The following is a 17288-nucleotide window of genomic DNA, read 5'->3' as shown; positions in this document are numbered from 1 at the left end:
ATCTCTTTTTTTCCTTTCCACTTAATTCTGGTATCTATGCTTGTCTATTACTTACTACTAGGATATAATAGGGCTTAGCGTCACTTCCCTTCCCATTTTTGTTTTTAGAAATGTGGTAAGTGTTGAAAAATGTATCCACATAAATATGTAGATAGAAGTGAAACTAATTTTGCCCTAGCAATTTAGTTCACTTCTTTAAACTCCTTCTGAAACATATACCTTAAAATCACACAGTGTTCTATCATCAAAAACTATTTTTAATGATTTAAAATAATTGATAATTTGGTTAGATTGTCCTCCAATTTTGTTGAAAGTAAAGAAACGGAAACTACCTGACTTGTAAAAGGATGTTTTGCCCCTTCATTAGAATCATTTCACTTTCTCAGCATCCAAATCAACACTTCAAATCGTCTCTTTGTTTTAGGGCAATGGCAATTTTTCCATCTTGGGACCCACAGATAACACACAACATGATCTGAAATGAATGAGAGTTTGGTCTCTTGTGGAGTGGACGCGGGGTTATTGCGTAAGGGGAAGTGGGAGAGAGGAGTCAGCTTTCTCAGAGAATACATATGAAAACTGACTTGGAAAGCCAGGCTTTTTAGAAAGCCTTCATGTACTCCTAAGGCAGGGTTTCTCGATCTCAAAGTTATGGACATTTGTGATAGAATAATTCTTTGTTTTGGGAGCTATCCTGTACATTGTAGAATGTTTATTGACATTCCTGACCTTTATTGACTGTATGCCAGCAGCATGTCCCCAGTTGTGGCAATCTCCAGACATATCTCCTGGGAGGCGAAACCACCGTCTGTTTTGAACCACGGCCCCAGAAGTTTAAGTACCCATGAACAAAGACTACATCGGCAGTGAACAGGACAGGATACTGGAATCCTGTCCTACTGGGTACCAATGAGTCTCCAATAGATTCAAGGGCAAATCGGGACCCCTTATCTACCACAGAGCATATGAATATTTACAAATTTCCTACAACCTCTAGCTGCTTATATTTTGAGACTTGAGTATGTCTGTGTTAGTGTTCTTTTTTAACTTCTGCAGGAATTGTAAAACCCCACAGTATTATCAGGAAATACATATGGACTAATTTAGTGGAGGTAAAAATGAAGGCAAGTCGATTAATGTTTCTATATGAGCATCCTAATCTTTCCTATAATATTTGAAATAATGTATGTCTAAAATTAATATGAGCCTTCAGAGACAAAAAGGGCAATATTCACTCACTCTTTAGAGGAAGGGAGGGGGGAGAGGGGCCGGGGCGGGCGGCGGGGAGGAGAGAGAGAGAGAGAATCTTAAGTATGTTCCACACTCCAGTATGGAGCCCAACGTGGGGCTTAATCTCACAACCTTAGGATCGTGACCTGAGCCAAAATCAGGAGTTGGCTTAACCCACTGAGCCACCCAGGTGCCCTCATGTTGTTGCAATTCTTTAAGGAGTGAGGGCTGCTCTCCTTCTCACCAAATGTTTATTAGGCATTCACATTTCCTCTGTTATGGGAGTTTATGTTTTTGACTGGGGACAATCTTTGAAAGCACTGAAATCCTGTTCTTAAAGTGTTAAGAACGGCTCTGTTCATGTTTGGGGGTTTCCTCTGGGCCAGCTCCCCAAGGCATGTTCCCACTTGTCCTTGTCCTGCACGTCTCGTGCGAATGCTGGGTGGATGACTGAGAACTACAGAGCGCTCAACCCGGGCTGGAAATTATCATACATTTTACCTGCTATTACATTTGTAAAGAGATGACCCTGAATCTGTCAGCTCCTCTCAGGTTTACATAGTTCCTTTTTGTAATGTTTTCAGAATTTTCCTTACGAGCAGCTACCATACAAAGAATGACAGAATTAATAAGCATGATGAAATGGGTCCCTATTTCTAAAAGAGTAAGCAAAGCAGGTATTCTACATGTGGTAAAACAGAGAATCACCTGAGATAAGCCTACACTTTTTCCCAATATATTATTAAGCACATTAGGTACAAAATATAAGATCAAGACAACGCAATGAGAACTGTGGTGCAGTCCATTTTCCTGCTAATAGTATCTGCAGTCAGATTTAGTCTAGTGTGGGAGTCAGGACCATTATATAATAAGATCAATTCGAGTCCTGGAGAATAAACAACAGGATAGGACAGTGTTTCGAGCTATGTGTTATGGCATAGCTTACTGAAGAGGACTGGAAAATCAATGGCGGTGAACTAATACTTGTGTTTTTAAAGAAATATAAACGGATTTCCCTTGAAAGCATGAAAATTAACCATATAAATGGTAGCTTGATGTAAGGAATATTATGTTTCAGCCAAAATGCAAAACACAATACATTGCAGTATTGTTAAGGCAGAGCAGAACTCTATAATTATTTAGAATTAATGCCTAACTTATTTTTTTTTTCTTTATATGTCTGGGCACAATAAAACAGGCTCCTTCTTAGGTTGTCAAGTTTCTTTCCTTAAGAAAATATGTTATGCTTGTACAAGACGTATTATTGGACAGCATGATAATGGGCCTTTGATACAAATAATGTGCTGACCAGACTTTCAATCCAGGTCAATCACAAAATTAATTAAACTCAGGTGGGTAAATAGTGGTCCGTTTGGCTATTCAACCCATTCCTTTGCTTGAAATGCTCATGGCCGAATATAGATAACTCTCCTTTTGACAAACATAAACATCGAAAGAGAAAATCGACAAGCTGAGGGACAAATGGGTAGCTTAACATTATAAACTGTAACGTAAGTGCATGTTGGTTACTGAATGAAGAGGGATTTAATATTTAATTGTTTTGTCAAGAAATGTACTAACCTTTACAAACACTATTTTCACTCATTCATAAAAAAATGATTTATGATTAAATCTATAATAAAACCATAGAGTGTTCATCATTGCATTCAGGAAGCCCAGTTTCATCCATGGAACATAACAAACCACTTTAAAACAGCAGTTTTCATTCACGTCGTATAAGGCTGTCAAATTAAAAGTATTTCTTATAATAGGCTGTTATCCAAGAAATCCATTTCATTTCACATTATGTGCTGAGACTGACAGATGGATCCCCTTAGAATCTGAAAGTAGATTCTGCCCCTTGATGTCTCCCTTTCAGTGTCTCTCAAACAGGTTTGACAACAGCAAAGTATTTGTGAGCAGAGAAATCAAATTCAGGAGGAAACTTAGATTCCTTTTTGTGTCCTCCTGCCAATAACTTCATGATCACAAAGTTGGGTTTGGCAAACTTTAAAATTCTATTGACCTCATGGTCTGGGTTTGGGATATTTTCCAGGATCATTTTTGGCCTAGTAGTTTTTTTTTTTTTTTTTAAAGATTTTATTTATTTATTTGACAGAGAGAGAGATCACAAGTAGGCAGAGAGGCAGGCAGAGAGAGGCAGGGGGAAAGAAGGCTGAGCAGAGAGCCCGATGCGGGGCTCGATCCCAGGACCCTGAAATCATGACCCGAGCTGAAGGCAGAGGCTTAACCCACTGAGCCACCCAGGCGCCCCTGGCCTAGTAGTTTTTATCACTACTTCTGGTAAAATTGTTTCCTCCTTTGAAGAAGATGCAGATAAGGTCAGGATCTTAATGGAGTAAAGGCTGTAAATATACAGTTCTACTCAAAATAGGAAATCGTCATAAAATAGGTATTTGGGTTTATGAAATTAAATTTTAGAAACTTTGAGAAAATTTTGCTCTATATATTTTGAATGTGTTATGATTTTTTTACTGGATAGTGTCTATTCAGAATCTGTAGATATGTCCATAATACTTAAATTAATTTTTCCTAAGAATCGGTAAATGTCATTATCATTATTTTCCAAGTAAAAACAGTGGAGAAGCATTGTTTGCCCAAGGGGATCTTCGGATTGAGTGAAAAACAATTTTGCTTTACTCTTAGCTATTATTTATATGGCCAAAACACTCATGAGAGCTTTTGTAAAGAGTTTTATCTTGAGGGCCAATGCTGGTCAAATGGTAGTGGGGGTGTATTTGCACCTATGAGTATAATTCGGTAATTGATTAGTCTGTTGTGTAACTATGTCTGCGATAGGTGCAGCCGTGGCAAAAAGAAGAAAAAAAAAAAAAGTAAAGCCTAAAAAAGAAAACACAGAGTAACAAAAATAGAACTGGACTCAAAGTCAGAAGCCCTCAATTGAAGTCAAGTTCTTGTCTCAAACTCTTTAACAAATAATTATGGCCAAGTCATCTATTTTTCTCATTTAGGAAAAAAGGATGTAATCAACACTGGAGATCTGAGAAATTCAAATGAAACAAAAATTATCTAGGGAACTCTTAAGGAATTTTATTAGAAAGACCACTTTTCTTGTATCTGTCATCTTAGAGGACATCGCCTATTTTATATTGGAAGTATTCAGTAATCAAGATTTGTTGAATCACATTTAAGCAACAATCCACTGTTAGGGGTCAGCTACAACTTTGTCATGTGTTTTCTTTTACTTTTTTTGGTCATTGTACTATGATAAAAGAAAGTCTTTGTTTGACCTGAAACAACACTCATGAAAACCATGGTAGATAACCTTTCGAAAGTCTTTAATGAAATTGCAGTTGAAAGAAATTCAGAATCAACTTACTTCATTACAAAAGAACACTTTCTACAACAAATAAAATAAATTCTAACTAATTCTGACATGGGTGGCAGCCAGAACTGACCTTCAGTAATATTAGTAAACAAAACAAAATAAAACAAAAGCACAACTGGAAAGGTGTTAATGCTACCTTATTAGCATGCTTATTAGCATGCTTATTTTTGAGCTGTCTTTGGAAAGACTCCTTTCCTTTGTTCCTTTGGTACTTAGCTTTTTTTTTTTTTTTTTCCCTAATCTCAAGAATGAAAATATATGTGCAAGGGTGGAAGTGCTTAGAATTATCCCTTTTGAAAGGTAGTCAGCATTTAAAAGAAAAAAAAAAAAAAGGAATACTAGACTGTTTGTTCTAAACTTAATTTTAGAGCAAATTGACAAATAGGTTAGGATCCTAAAAATTTCAAAATGAATTTATCTAAACTATTTTGTAAAAAAACAGATTACTGCCAAGAAGCACTGCACCTTAATGATACGATGTGTTTTTCCTGAACAAATGTTCCTCTATTTAAGCAGACTGTGTGGCATTTGCTCATATTCAATAACTGTGGAAATTTGGAACAAGGTTTCTTCTTCTTCTTCTTCTTTTTTCTTTTTTTTTTTAAGAGAAGTGTTTAATTCCTTTGCTATGTGCCAGGCACAACTTATGTACAAGTTAATAGGAAATACTCTGTGTAATAATTTTATTATTTGACCTGACAATAAAAATGATAGCCAATTATTCATTAGCAATTCAACATGTCTAAGTTGTTTCAAGTTGTGTGTTATTGTTTGATTCTGGGATTTGGAAGCCTGCAGCTGCTGGATGGTAACATATGACTTGCTTGTTCACTGTAGCTCAAGCAATACACTGAAATTTTTACTTGGGAAATTTAGAATAGGGGTCTAATTCATTGCTAATGCAGTATTCTGAAACGCATGTGAAGTACTTTTATGATCCATGCCTTGGGCAGCTGAAATTAAATGTTTTTCGAATGCAGCTCAATAAATAACTAGTTACAATTATTTTTATTACACTGTTTAGGCAAATAAAAATAGTACTACTGTCTGAATTTCCTAGTCTCAGAATTAATTACAGGCAACAACACATTCTGATCCTATTTAACAAGATGGTCTTTAAATAGTCTTTTTAATGGAAAGATCAAAATAGTGGTTTAATGTTTACTAAGTACTAGGCATATTTCCGTAACAGCCAGATTGAAAATCTAGACTCATATTACATATGTCACTTCAAGTAAAACCACTGCATTCCACAAAGATTCAGTCTACATTCACCACCTAGAAAAGCACACTGGCCCTCGCATATCATGAAGTGGACCTACATGTCCATTGTCCTACCGCATAGCAGCACCTCACAGTGCAGTAGAGAGGTGAGGGAGGGGGTGTCCAGAAAAACAGGTGCCTTATTAAATAACTCTTCAATCAAAGCTTCTAAACTTAGAGGGGTCTTTGTGTGCTCTCTCTTCCAACCTTTTTAGAAAAGCTCCAAAAATGGGGTCATTAAGCCCTTTCTTGAATTCTTCCAGGCCCAAGAAATACAAAGATCAAGTACCATAGCCATTATATTATCATTGGAAGAGTACTATTCTCTGTCTAATAAATTTCAATTAATAAGCAGCATTTTAAGAAATACATCTATTACTCAAGACTGAAAACTTATGCTAATGTGGAGGGTTAGGACCAAGAGGGGCAATTTGGCTGCCTGGAAGTCTCAAATGGTGAAATTCACTTTGTGAATTTCCCCCAACCCAGGGTCTAGTTTTCAACTTTGTAGGCTCAGAAACTTGATCTCACCAGAGTTTCAGAATGGATTAGATCTTTGTATGAGAATTCAAGTGAAGTAAGTCCACAAGAGCTAATGTATAAGACCAGAATGCCAAATTATCAATTCAAAATGAAGAGGGTGATGGCAAACCGCTGGGGATACATGTCTCAGTCTGATTAGTGATTAACCTGGGCAGATAGTGCTGGGCAGGGCACAGCCAATCGTTGATTCATACACACATTTTTCTTACTACTTAGGAGGCCAGGAATTTTCCCTCTAAATATGCTTAAGAGAAAGAAAAGCTCAAAAGTGAGCAAGACCATTATGTGTTGATTTTATTGTTTAATTTTCAGAGTTCAATCTTATATCCAAGTTCTTGGAATGGAAGAATTTGAGGAATATCACTATGGCCCTTGGATACTGCTGTTCAGTAGATTTTATTCTCTCTAATATCCAGTAATCTAAGGTACTTTCTAGAGCAGATATTACTACTTTCCGGAATAACCTTAAATGTTTAAAAAAAAAAAATGACTGTATCAGCCATTTTCTTATTTGACAAAAATAAGAATTTCTCTTATAAAAACAAATGTATCAGGACACTGTAAGGTGTTTTCCTCTTTTTTTTTTTTTTTTCCCTTTCCCTGGTGCTCTGTTGTTGTTGTTGTTTTAACAAGCTATATTCTTTTTTTTTTTTAAAGATTTTATTTATTTATTTGACAGAGAGAGATCACAAGTAGATGGAGAGGAAGGCAGAGAGAGAGAGAGGGAAGCAGGCTTCTCGCTGAGCAGAGAGCCCGATGCGGGACTCGATCCCAGGACCCTGAGATCATGACCTGAGCCGAAGGCAGCAGCTTAACCCACTGAGCCACCCAGGCGCCCCAACAAGCTATATTCTTACAAAAATATTTGTCTCCTTTAGTGTAAGGAGACTCCTTTTGTAATTTAAAATTACCTTAGACCAACCTACCTCCCTTTCTTCTTCCCTTCCTTTCTTTTTTAAAGATTTCATTTTTTTTATTTGAAAGACTGTATGAGAGAGGGCAGAGAGCACAAGCAGGGGTGGGGGGCAGGAGCAGAGGGAGAGGGAGAAGCAGACTCCCCATTGAGCAGGAGCATAATGCAGGGCTAGATCCCAGGACCCAATTTCAGGACGTGAGCCAAAGGCAAATGCTTAACCAACTGAGCCACCCAGGTGCCCCTAGAGGTTTCTTTTTGTAATTTAAAATTTTCTTTCTGTAATTTAGAATTACCTTAGAGGTTTTGTCAAATTGTCACTTGAAAATCATTTTACCAGTAGAAGTTTTATATGAAAACAATACTACTACTTGTTCTACATCAGGATATGTTCTTTTAGGAATTCTACTTTGATCAACTAAATTTCACATAGTACCAACTTAAGACACTGGAGAATGCAACAAACAATGATTCAATAAACTTCACTTACAATGAACAAATTAACCAAATTTGGACTTCTGCTTATCTTTAGGGACCCATCACAAATATCTCTTCCCCTGGGAGAGCTGTTCTGAATATGTCTCCACTGCATTCTGTTCTGCTCTTGCTTTGACCATAGCTTTGACTCATCACTTGTTTTCCAACTTGGGCATTCTTCCCCCCCCCCCAACTTGGGCATTCTTAAGGCTCAGTTCTATGCACTCTTTTGAGTAGATCCTCAATAAATCCTGAATAAATAAATGTCAATCACATACACTTCTATTCGTATATATATATGTCTGTAAAAGATGAAATCTTAGAGCCTACCCTTTTTATAATTAAAAATGAAAAGTGAAACTGAATATCTTATTCTTATACTTGAGAGTATTTCTTACTTTGCACTCCAAGAAATGAGTTGATCCATGAGTTTGACAGTTTTTAGAATAGGGGAGAATCAAACTTAGTCTTTTCCAAATAAAGAAAGACATTTGTACTTGAAAGTGATATTTAAAAAATATAAGATTAAAATAAAATATTTTATCAGGTTTTTTTTTGTTTTTTTTTTTTTTCTGTTTTTGTTTTGTTTTGTTTTGTGGCCAGTACTACTTATTTATTCCATGCCAAGTGAAGACTATAAATGCCAAGGCCTTTTAAAAAAGCCTTTGCTGTTTCCTTTTTAAGGATGTTTTTGTGTCCAAATTCAGAGAATACCTATCATATTTATGATTAAATACTAAAATATTGCATATCTGCTGTTGTCACATGATCCCAACATAATTCTAATGAAATTCAGGTAATGAATGTAACAGTCTTTAATGAAGGGTGCTTTACTGAATAGTCATAAGAAAATTGTTAAAAATAGAATTTAAATTGACTTGTAATATTCATTGGAAAAAAGCTTTACTATGAGATAGATTCTATGTAGTGGTTTTCTTTATAAGCAACCCAAATCTTTCATATACCTTATGGTACCAGGATATCGGGCTCACGTGAGCACAAAGTGATAACCAGTAACAAAAAACACAATTCAGTAAACAATCAGATTAATTTTCCCTTTCTTTGCTGATGTCTGTAATTCCTCTGAATTAGAGAAATATAACCCAGCACCACATGATATAGGTAATCACACACAAAAATGACATCAACAAATACTCTTTTTAGCAAAGTAATTTACAAAGCATACCCAGCCAGTTAATAAGATATTCATGATGTAGAGGTGAACATGCTTAAGTCGAAACAAATTATCTTTGCTCTTTTATAAGGGTACATTTCTGGACAAGTTTTTAGCCTCATGCTTTGAAGAAAGGTGACATGTTCGTTTCGGCCTTTGTAAGAGCCTGCCTAAGCCAAGAACATCCCAATTTAATTTTAAAACAAAACTTATCACATAATTATAATAATTATTATAAAGTTAGAGTTTGTTTCCAATATTTAAGAAATAAGCACTAATCAAGAAAAATGCATGTTATATTAAGTATAAAACAGTATACCTTCCAAGTGTTATTTTTAAATGCTTTCAATGCTTACTCTGCAAAGTATTAATCAATGTAGGTAAAATATATATACTGAATACCATTTTTGACTCCTCAGATAAGCATGACTAAAACTGCACTTGTTAAGGGGAAAATAAATCTAGGACTTGAAATATTGATGGGCACAGAAATATATTTTAAAGGTGACCAGAGCAAGCTGAAAGTTCTACATGGCTTGCAATGCATAATAATTTTGGGACACTATGATCACAATATTTCTTTTCATAAGAATCCACCCCCTCAATGCCATTAGTTAACCACATGGTTATTATATTTAGCTTGATTCACTATAAATGCCGTTATAACACCTGTGGTTTCCCTCATTAAGAAATGAATGGATGGGGTCAGGGGTTGAAAGGGCAGCATATGCGCTATGAAAGAACTAGTTAACATAGCCTATTATATTGGTGCACTGGTAAATCTCATTTCTATTCATCAGATGATTAGTTCAATCAATATTTATTCCTCTATGCTCCCTTTGTCTTGTGCTACAAAAGAGGCATCCTTCAATTCATGGCATAAGCCTTGTTAGCTATGAATCTGTAGCTTAATTTGAGAGGGAATATTTTATTTATTTGGCAGTCCTGAATTCTTTGATTCCTTTTCTCTCCAATTATCATTAGGTAGTATAATGGAGTTTTGTGTAGATTATTTATAAATAGATGCTATTAACAGTTTCTTTTTATGCGACTCAAGTACCACATGTATTCATTTCTTCCTTTTGAATGCTCTGGAAAGTTGCGTCTGTTTTTCTAAATATGTTTGAATTTGGAAGTCTGGATTGTGAAAGCAAAGATAAGAATGATTTTCTCTCTCAAATATTCATTCTTCTTGTCTGAGTGGGTGGTTATAGGCACATACATATACATATTGTGTATCAGTGTGTATCAACAGACGCCTCCAAAGACTGCTATTATCTGCTAGGGATTCTGTTAAGTCAGAGATTCTATTCAAAGTAAGATAAATATTTGCAAGAAGCTGTAATTGAAAGATGATTACAAAATTACAGGAATAATACTTTATGTGTAGAGCGCTCATTTTATCAAAGGTCATTATTCATTACATTACAAAAGACTTATTTCACTTGTCTACTTAATTTCTATCCCTTAGATAAGAATGGATGGAATAGTAAAACTACATTGAGAATAAATATTAATTATTTAGCACAGTGTTCACTCCCTACATTTACTTTTCTGTATATTTAACATCACAATAAAATGTTTCATTAATGTCAGTTACATTAAATTAATAGCGATCTAACTTAAAACTTTCAATGCCTTTGTAGAATAAATACAAAAATGATTTAGTCTTAAGAAATTCTTTTCTCAATAATAGAATGACAGGAAAAAATATGTCCATACTAAGTCACCTCAATCACTAATAAGTTTTGCATTAATAACATACATGCTCATCACCTTTGCTTTGTTAACAATCTGGCCAGAATTTGATTGTTTTAACTTTGGAACTAGTTCTCCTATTTCCTCATATAATTATCTGTCAGGCTTAGATTTCACCAAAGTACAACAATGATGCTATTCTTCACAATTTAGAACCTTACTTTATTTACAAATTTGCAGAACACCAGCACACCTACATATGTTGAATTTTTTTAACTTGATAATTTATTAGAATAATTTCAAACTCTGTATTAACTGGATGCTATAATATGTCCTTCAAATTGGAGGTATATTATTCATTGCTGTGAAAAAATCTAGTTAATGTGATTCACACTTCTATTTTTTCAGACTATTGTAGTAAAAAGTATAAAACCTACAATGGCCACATGACATTTCTAAAAGGTGGACACAAGCTTGTAAAATGTGATATAATAGTTGAAAAGAAAGTTTTACTTGTCTTTTTTACCTAGAAAAACCTGAATCACGTTAAAATCCTGGTGTCAACTCTATATTTGCTACTTTTAGGGGAAAAGTAGGTATTATGACACAATTCCAATGTCATTTTCATGACGACCAACCCTAAAACTTAATATTTTCTTGGTGCTGTAAAGTCCCTGTTGTGGTAAAACTAGGTTTCATGATTCTATAACATTTAAATTTGAAATACAGTGTATTTGCATTACATACACACCAGAATAATCACTTTCAAGGCTGCTAATAGTTTAGTATTTAACAAATAGTTACTGAAATGAGTAAATGTTAGCATTCATATTTGATGAAGATTATAAAATAAACATGTTATTTACATTAAAGCAAAGCTTCACATAAACCACTTGAATAATGATGCCAGAAATGATCTTCAAGGGTTTTCTAAACAGTATAGCTAAAGCAAAATCCAGGACCTCTAAGTTTTAAATGAATCCTAACAAAGGAGTTTTAATCTTGTATCCCTCATGTTTATGAGGCCTGCTGTTTAGTATTTCTCCCTTTATATTTCCATCCTGGTTTCCCACCTCCTGATTATCTGAACATCTAGAAAAGTAAAAAGCCTTGGTGCCACTAAGACATCTCCCAAAAGCTGAGGATGTCAAACACTCCTGTGTCATAATACTTGTTGTAGATTCACTCAGGATGATGGGGATGGGGGGAGGAAAGAGTCCCAGGTTGTAACCACCTAAGAAAATATTTTATTTTTCTGGCTTACTATTTTTTTTTCCAACAATACTTGAAACAGAGCTTTAGAGTTTTTCTTTAAAATGTTTAAACCTTCACTTTTCTTGGAATCCAGTAAGACAGCTTACTGGATTACTTAATGAACAATTATTAATGGACTATTGACAGAGATGTCCTTCCAGCAATTTTTTTTTTTAATTGCGGAAGGTGGAATCTTGGTTAGAAATATTTAATTGGGATTTGTGGAAGGAATTAAAATGGGAATTCTGTTTAGAAATATTTAATTGGGATTCGTGGGGGAAATTAAGATAGAGAATTCGTTTAGGAAATCTAAAGGCCTGGCCAGGAAGACGTTTAGAGCTCCAGACTTCCAAAGGGCCACCATACCCCTGAGAGCAAGCTGCTGCTTTTCTAAAGTTAGCAGTTAATAAAAATTAACTACCTGAAAATAATAGATGAAAACTGGGCTTTAGAAAAGCCAAGCCCCATCCTTGTTTACAGCAAGCATAAAAACCAGATTTCTAATCCGTAGGAGCCAAGATCACCTATTGATTGCGACGACATCTGTGCCCCTGTTTTGGGAAGCAGGGTTTTCCGCGGAGGCAGGGCTGAAAACCCCTACCATTTCCGTGCGCTTGTGCAATAAACAGCGGACAGGCCTCTCAGGAAGAAGTCTTGAAACCTGCACCTGGGCTCACTCATTTCTCACCTATGGATGGACCCAATTAAAAGTCCTTCCTTCCGTCTTCAGAAGTTATTCTTTTCAAAAACGCAGTCTGTGAAGTAGCATCACTAGAACTCATGTGGTACCCTCTAGCAGACAAAGGGTGAAATGCTTTGTGCGCCACCAAAGACAACCTCCTTCGCCCCAGGCCAGCCCAGAGTAAGCCGCGAAGCTCTAGCTCTGGACGAATCAGTTCAGCACTGGGCACACAATGACCTCAAAGATCAGAGCCTCTTAACCCCTTTCTTACCCCAGAGCTTCCCTGAGGATAAAATCTCTTAACTACTGTAGACCTGCCAGGGCGGCGGGGTGGGGGGCGGAGGGAGAGAGAGGTTGCGCTGACAGACATGGAGGGTGGGTCATCTGGATTGGTCCTGAGGGCGACCACTTAATCCGGGACCAAGTTTATGTCGCACAAAGCGTCCTGATTCAGGATAGCTGCCAAGTGCAAACCGTGAAGCCGAGGCCAAGGCACTGAAGGGGACCACCTGGGGATGGATGGTGTGTGTGTGTGTGTGTGTTGGGGGGGTGTATTGGAGAAACGGAGTGGATACACTGTAAAGCTGAGTTCAAAAACCATCCCCTCCCCCTGATGTAGGCTGATTAGTAGCCCAGGCACAAGAGAAAGCTGATTTGTTTCCGCTCTCACTTCTCAAGTTCACACTCAAGTTCAACCCCTGACTCCCACAAGGGGTCTGAGTAGCCCGGACCCTTTCTCAGCCTATCCTTAAAAACAACCCCTGATGTTGCGGGTGGGCATAGCCTGTAGGAAATGCCTAGGCACGGAGGCAGAGGAGAAACAGTAAAGGGTCAGGAAGGGAGAGCCCGGGAGGCAGAGAAAGGGACTCTGCCACTTTGTAAGCTTGCTTTTTCTCCAGTGGCAGCCCCCGGGCCGCCGGAGAGGCGCCTTAAGTTAAGACCTGTAAACTCCCCTGGGCAGCCTGGCTAGGGTGATGCCTTCTGGAAAGCGGGTTTTCGACTGGTTTCTAATGGTGAGCACTAGCGAGCGCCTGGCTTTCAACCCTTCAGGCTGCCAGAGTCCCTGACGCGAGCACGGTGGCGAACCCGGACTGCCTTTGCATACTGCTCCTTCAGGAGCAGCGCGATCAAGCTACAACCCACTCCTGCCCCACACTGCTCCGTTTTCTTCAGTTTAAGGGGAGACTGAGCGGCTTTTACCCCGCAGGTCCTAGTGCTGGGTCGGAGCGAAGATGAGGCGTGGTTTGGGACCTTCAGAACACAACCCAGCCAACGGAGGCATGTTGGAAGGGGAGAAGTAAGGGAAGGGAGATCTGGTAGCCCCAGATCAGAGCAGAAGAAAGTGAAAGGAGAGGGGATGGTGGTGAGATGGGGCAGAAAAAGAAAAACAAAGACGGGGGCATCTTTCACTTAAAGGTTCTGTACTTGTCAATTGCCCAAGTACAGTTTTGAGAGTATTTGGACAGTGGAGCATGTGACCAAACCCCCAACTGGTACATTCAACTGGAACTAGTTCGCACAAACCGGAGCTCCCACTCCCAGGGCGCGGGTCAATCATCCCATTAGGACGGCCCTGTCCCTGATCTTCCGCTATCTCCCTCCCATCCACTTCCCTGGACAATCTCTCTGTTCCTCCTCCTCCTTCCCTTTCCTGCCAAGTCCCAGAGCCCCAGCTAACCCAATCCCTGCCCTAGCGTCCAGGCTCCAGGGTTCACTGTGTACGAAGCAGGGAGAGCATGCTCGCCACCCGCTCGGGGCCCTTCTAGAGAGGTAAGTGTTGAGGGAGTGTGTGGGAGGTGTACACTGCCGGGTGGAAGGCGATGCAGCCCCACCTTCCCTGCCTTCCCAGTTCTACCTGCCTAGTCCACCTGTCGCCGGGTCAGGGATGTAGGGAGGCCCGGGGGTTAGCCGTCTTCAACTTTCTGTTGCCAGGACCAGAAGGGCGTGCGAAGGGTTGAGAAGAGCCCCACAAAGAGCCATAGAGTGGCCAGGAAGAAAAACGGTGTGAGGCAGGTGCCCAGAGACTTGCACATATCCCCATGGCACGCTGGCACCCGGCCGGCTCTCCAAGAAAAGAGTGAAGTTGTGGCCAAGCAGAAAGTGGGGGAGAGCGGGTCGGAGCACAGCGCTCAGGAAACCTGAAGGTCCCAGCACTGCAGGGGAAGAGACGGACCAAAGTGACTCCCTAAAGTCGGGCAGGCCATCCACTGGAGCAGCCCATGGGGTACCCAGGGGAGGTATCTCTCCTATGTCCCCGGCGCGCCGCCCCACAGCTGCCAGCTTGCCCCAGGGACTTGCCACTGCTGTCGCCGCTGGGGGTCTTGGCTCAAGGGCTCACCCAGCACGCCTCCCGCAGCGGCGCTTTGACAAAAGAGCCTTCTCCACCGTGGGTAGCGCGAGCTCTCTTATCCTCTGGAACTTTCTCCGCGCAACTTTTTCGGGGCGGCGCTCGTCCCCGGACCGCGCGGGCTCTAGCACGCGGACCTGGCCAGGGCGTAGCGCCGGCGCAAGGGACCCACGCAGGGGACGATCCCAGAATCCGCGTCCAGTCCCGCGACACCGCCCCTCTGCCTACCACTCCTACGAAGGGACATAATAGCGGGCCGGGACGCTGGCGGGCCTAGTAACCCGGAGTATGTGTGCCCGCGCGCTCGCGCCCCGCCGCCTGCCCGTGCGCCCAGCGCACCCAACCCCGGCCGGCCACCAGGACGCGCCAGGTGCTTCCAGCCGCTTCTGTCGCGAGGCAGCCCCCTTCGACTCTCCCTCCATCCGGCGTCCACTTCCGCACCCGAGAGTGACAAGCCAAAATGGTTCAGCGCAACTCAGGGACTGGGAGGAAGCAACTAGCGTCGCTCTTCTCTCCAAAAAGCGCCCTCCTGCGTCCCTCCAGAACTCCCGAGAGGCATCGACACCTTCCCACAACTTTCTACGCCCAGGCCATTTGTAGCCCACCTGCGAACGCGAACTCCAGACCTGCGCCCCGAGAACCTTCTTCCCGTTCTGCAGGGTGCGCTCCCCTCCCCCATCTCCCCTTCTGGCTGGAGTTGGCCGGACCCGGGGAGCCTCGGAGTCCGCGGGCTCGCTTACCTCGCATGGTGTGGCCGCTCTCCCGCTCCGCGTAGTCATGAAGCTGCTCCCAGCCCGAACCCCGGAGAGCCAAAAATCCTGCTCAGCACGAGTGGAGAAGGTGGTCGGCAAAGAGCTGCTCCGCCGAGAAAACCATCCCTTTAGGCGGACGCCTTGGCCGGAGGGTGACGTTTGCCGCCGCCGCCGCCGCCGCTGTGTTAACAGTTTTGATGATGGTGGTGATGACTGTTTTGATGGTTGTTTGGTTGTTTGTTTTCAGGAAGGGCGAAAAAAAAAATGTGCTGTCTGGCTGGTGCCTGGGTTTTGTTTTGCTTTTTTTTTTTTTTTCTTTCTCTCTAATGTGCTTGCTTTTTAAAAATGCCACCGCCTCCGGCTCAGAAGATTTCTTTTGTGATCACTTGGACTGAGGAGGAGGAGGAAGGGCAGCAGCAGTAGGAGGAGGAGTTGGTGGTGGTTTTGTTAGTTACAAAGAAGAAGGAGAAGGAGCAAGGGGGGGAAAAAAAGGAAACAGAAAAGGAAGAAAGGCGGTGTGGATGGCAGAGCATGTGCGTTTTCACATGACATCTGTGCCTGTTAGCGGATCCAGTGAATTTTCACTGTTCAGTTACAGGGAGGAAGGGAGCGAGAGAGAAAGAGGAGAGAGATGGAGAGAGAGAGCCGAGAAGGGGCTTATACGCGAGGGCGGGTTTGGCCGGGACTTCCAGGCCCCGCCTCCTGTCAGCGTCGCCGCCTATCAGCGCCCGGCAGCGCTCGGAGGGGCCGTGACCACGGGGGAGGGGCCGCCGCGGTTCCCGGAGAGAGGCGGGGGTTAGGGACGCTGCAGCCCGACGACGGCCGGAGCTGAAGCTGGTCACTAGACACTGTCCGAACTGGGCAAGGGAGAGGGAGCGACCCAGAGAGGGGGGCAGATCGGCAGGTGACATTCACTTGCGACTCCAGGAGGAGGGAGAAGGCACTGACCCGTCCTTTTAGAGGCGAGAGACGTGGGGCTCCCCGGGTCCCACGTTCCGTCCCTCTCTCGCAGCGACTGCCTGCCCCGATAGTTTTGAATTTCTGGCAGCGCTCGGCAGAGTCCTCTTTCGGTAAACTCCAGATCTCTGGCGGGGGTTTCCATGAACAGGACGCTTCAGTTTTAGTGGCAGAATAATGCAAAGCAACTTCCATCACTTTGAGCATAACCAAAATGCAGTCCCATGCAAGTGCCGTCCGCTTCCTTTTAAACCATCTTTCAGATGCTTCCCGCCCTGAATCCTAAAAACAGAAAACACGACACACTAAGATTTCTTCAGTTTTTAAACATTATTTTAAAAATTTTTACTACTTCCCTTTTTTGTCAAAGAAATTTTTGTTAGCATTCGGAAATCTCTTGGCATGGGGATACCCTATTCAAGGATAACAGCCCCAGCTGACTGTGGCTACCTCACTGATGCCAGGGAAATGGCCGAGGCCAGAGGTATGCTTGTGCGGTGCTGTTTATTTCATAAAGGTGCAGGGCTCTAGAAGGGAGAAATTTTAAGCCCACTTGCTATGAGAAGACATTTACTTATTTATTGGAGACAGGCAATTAAATGTAAGTATTTTGTATTCCTTAGGTGAA

The 17288-nt window shown here is 41.1% G+C and overlaps 1 protein-coding gene across 1 annotated transcript in view; it reads right to left on the bottom strand.

Moving 5' to 3' along the window:
• RORB (RAR related orphan receptor B) overlaps positions 1-15937 on the bottom strand; it is a 188368-nt gene extending 172431 nt beyond the window's left edge. Inside the window, exon 1 of the mRNA XM_047700770.1 lies at positions 15692-15937. Within this exon, the coding sequence (XP_047556726.1) occupies positions 15692-15698 (7 nt within the window). The 5' untranslated portion in view covers positions 15699-15937. The remainder of the gene's footprint in view (positions 1-15691) is intronic.
• Between the last annotated feature and the right edge of the window lie 1351 nt (positions 15938-17288).

The sequence above is a fragment of the Lutra lutra genome, chromosome 13 (genome assembly GCF_902655055.1).
Source record: "Lutra lutra chromosome 13, mLutLut1.2, whole genome shotgun sequence".
NCBI classification, from domain to species: domain Eukaryota; kingdom Metazoa; phylum Chordata; class Mammalia; order Carnivora; family Mustelidae; genus Lutra; species Lutra lutra.
The sequence above is the reverse complement of the archived record's forward strand: the minus strand, read 5'-3'. Positions and strand labels throughout refer to the sequence as shown.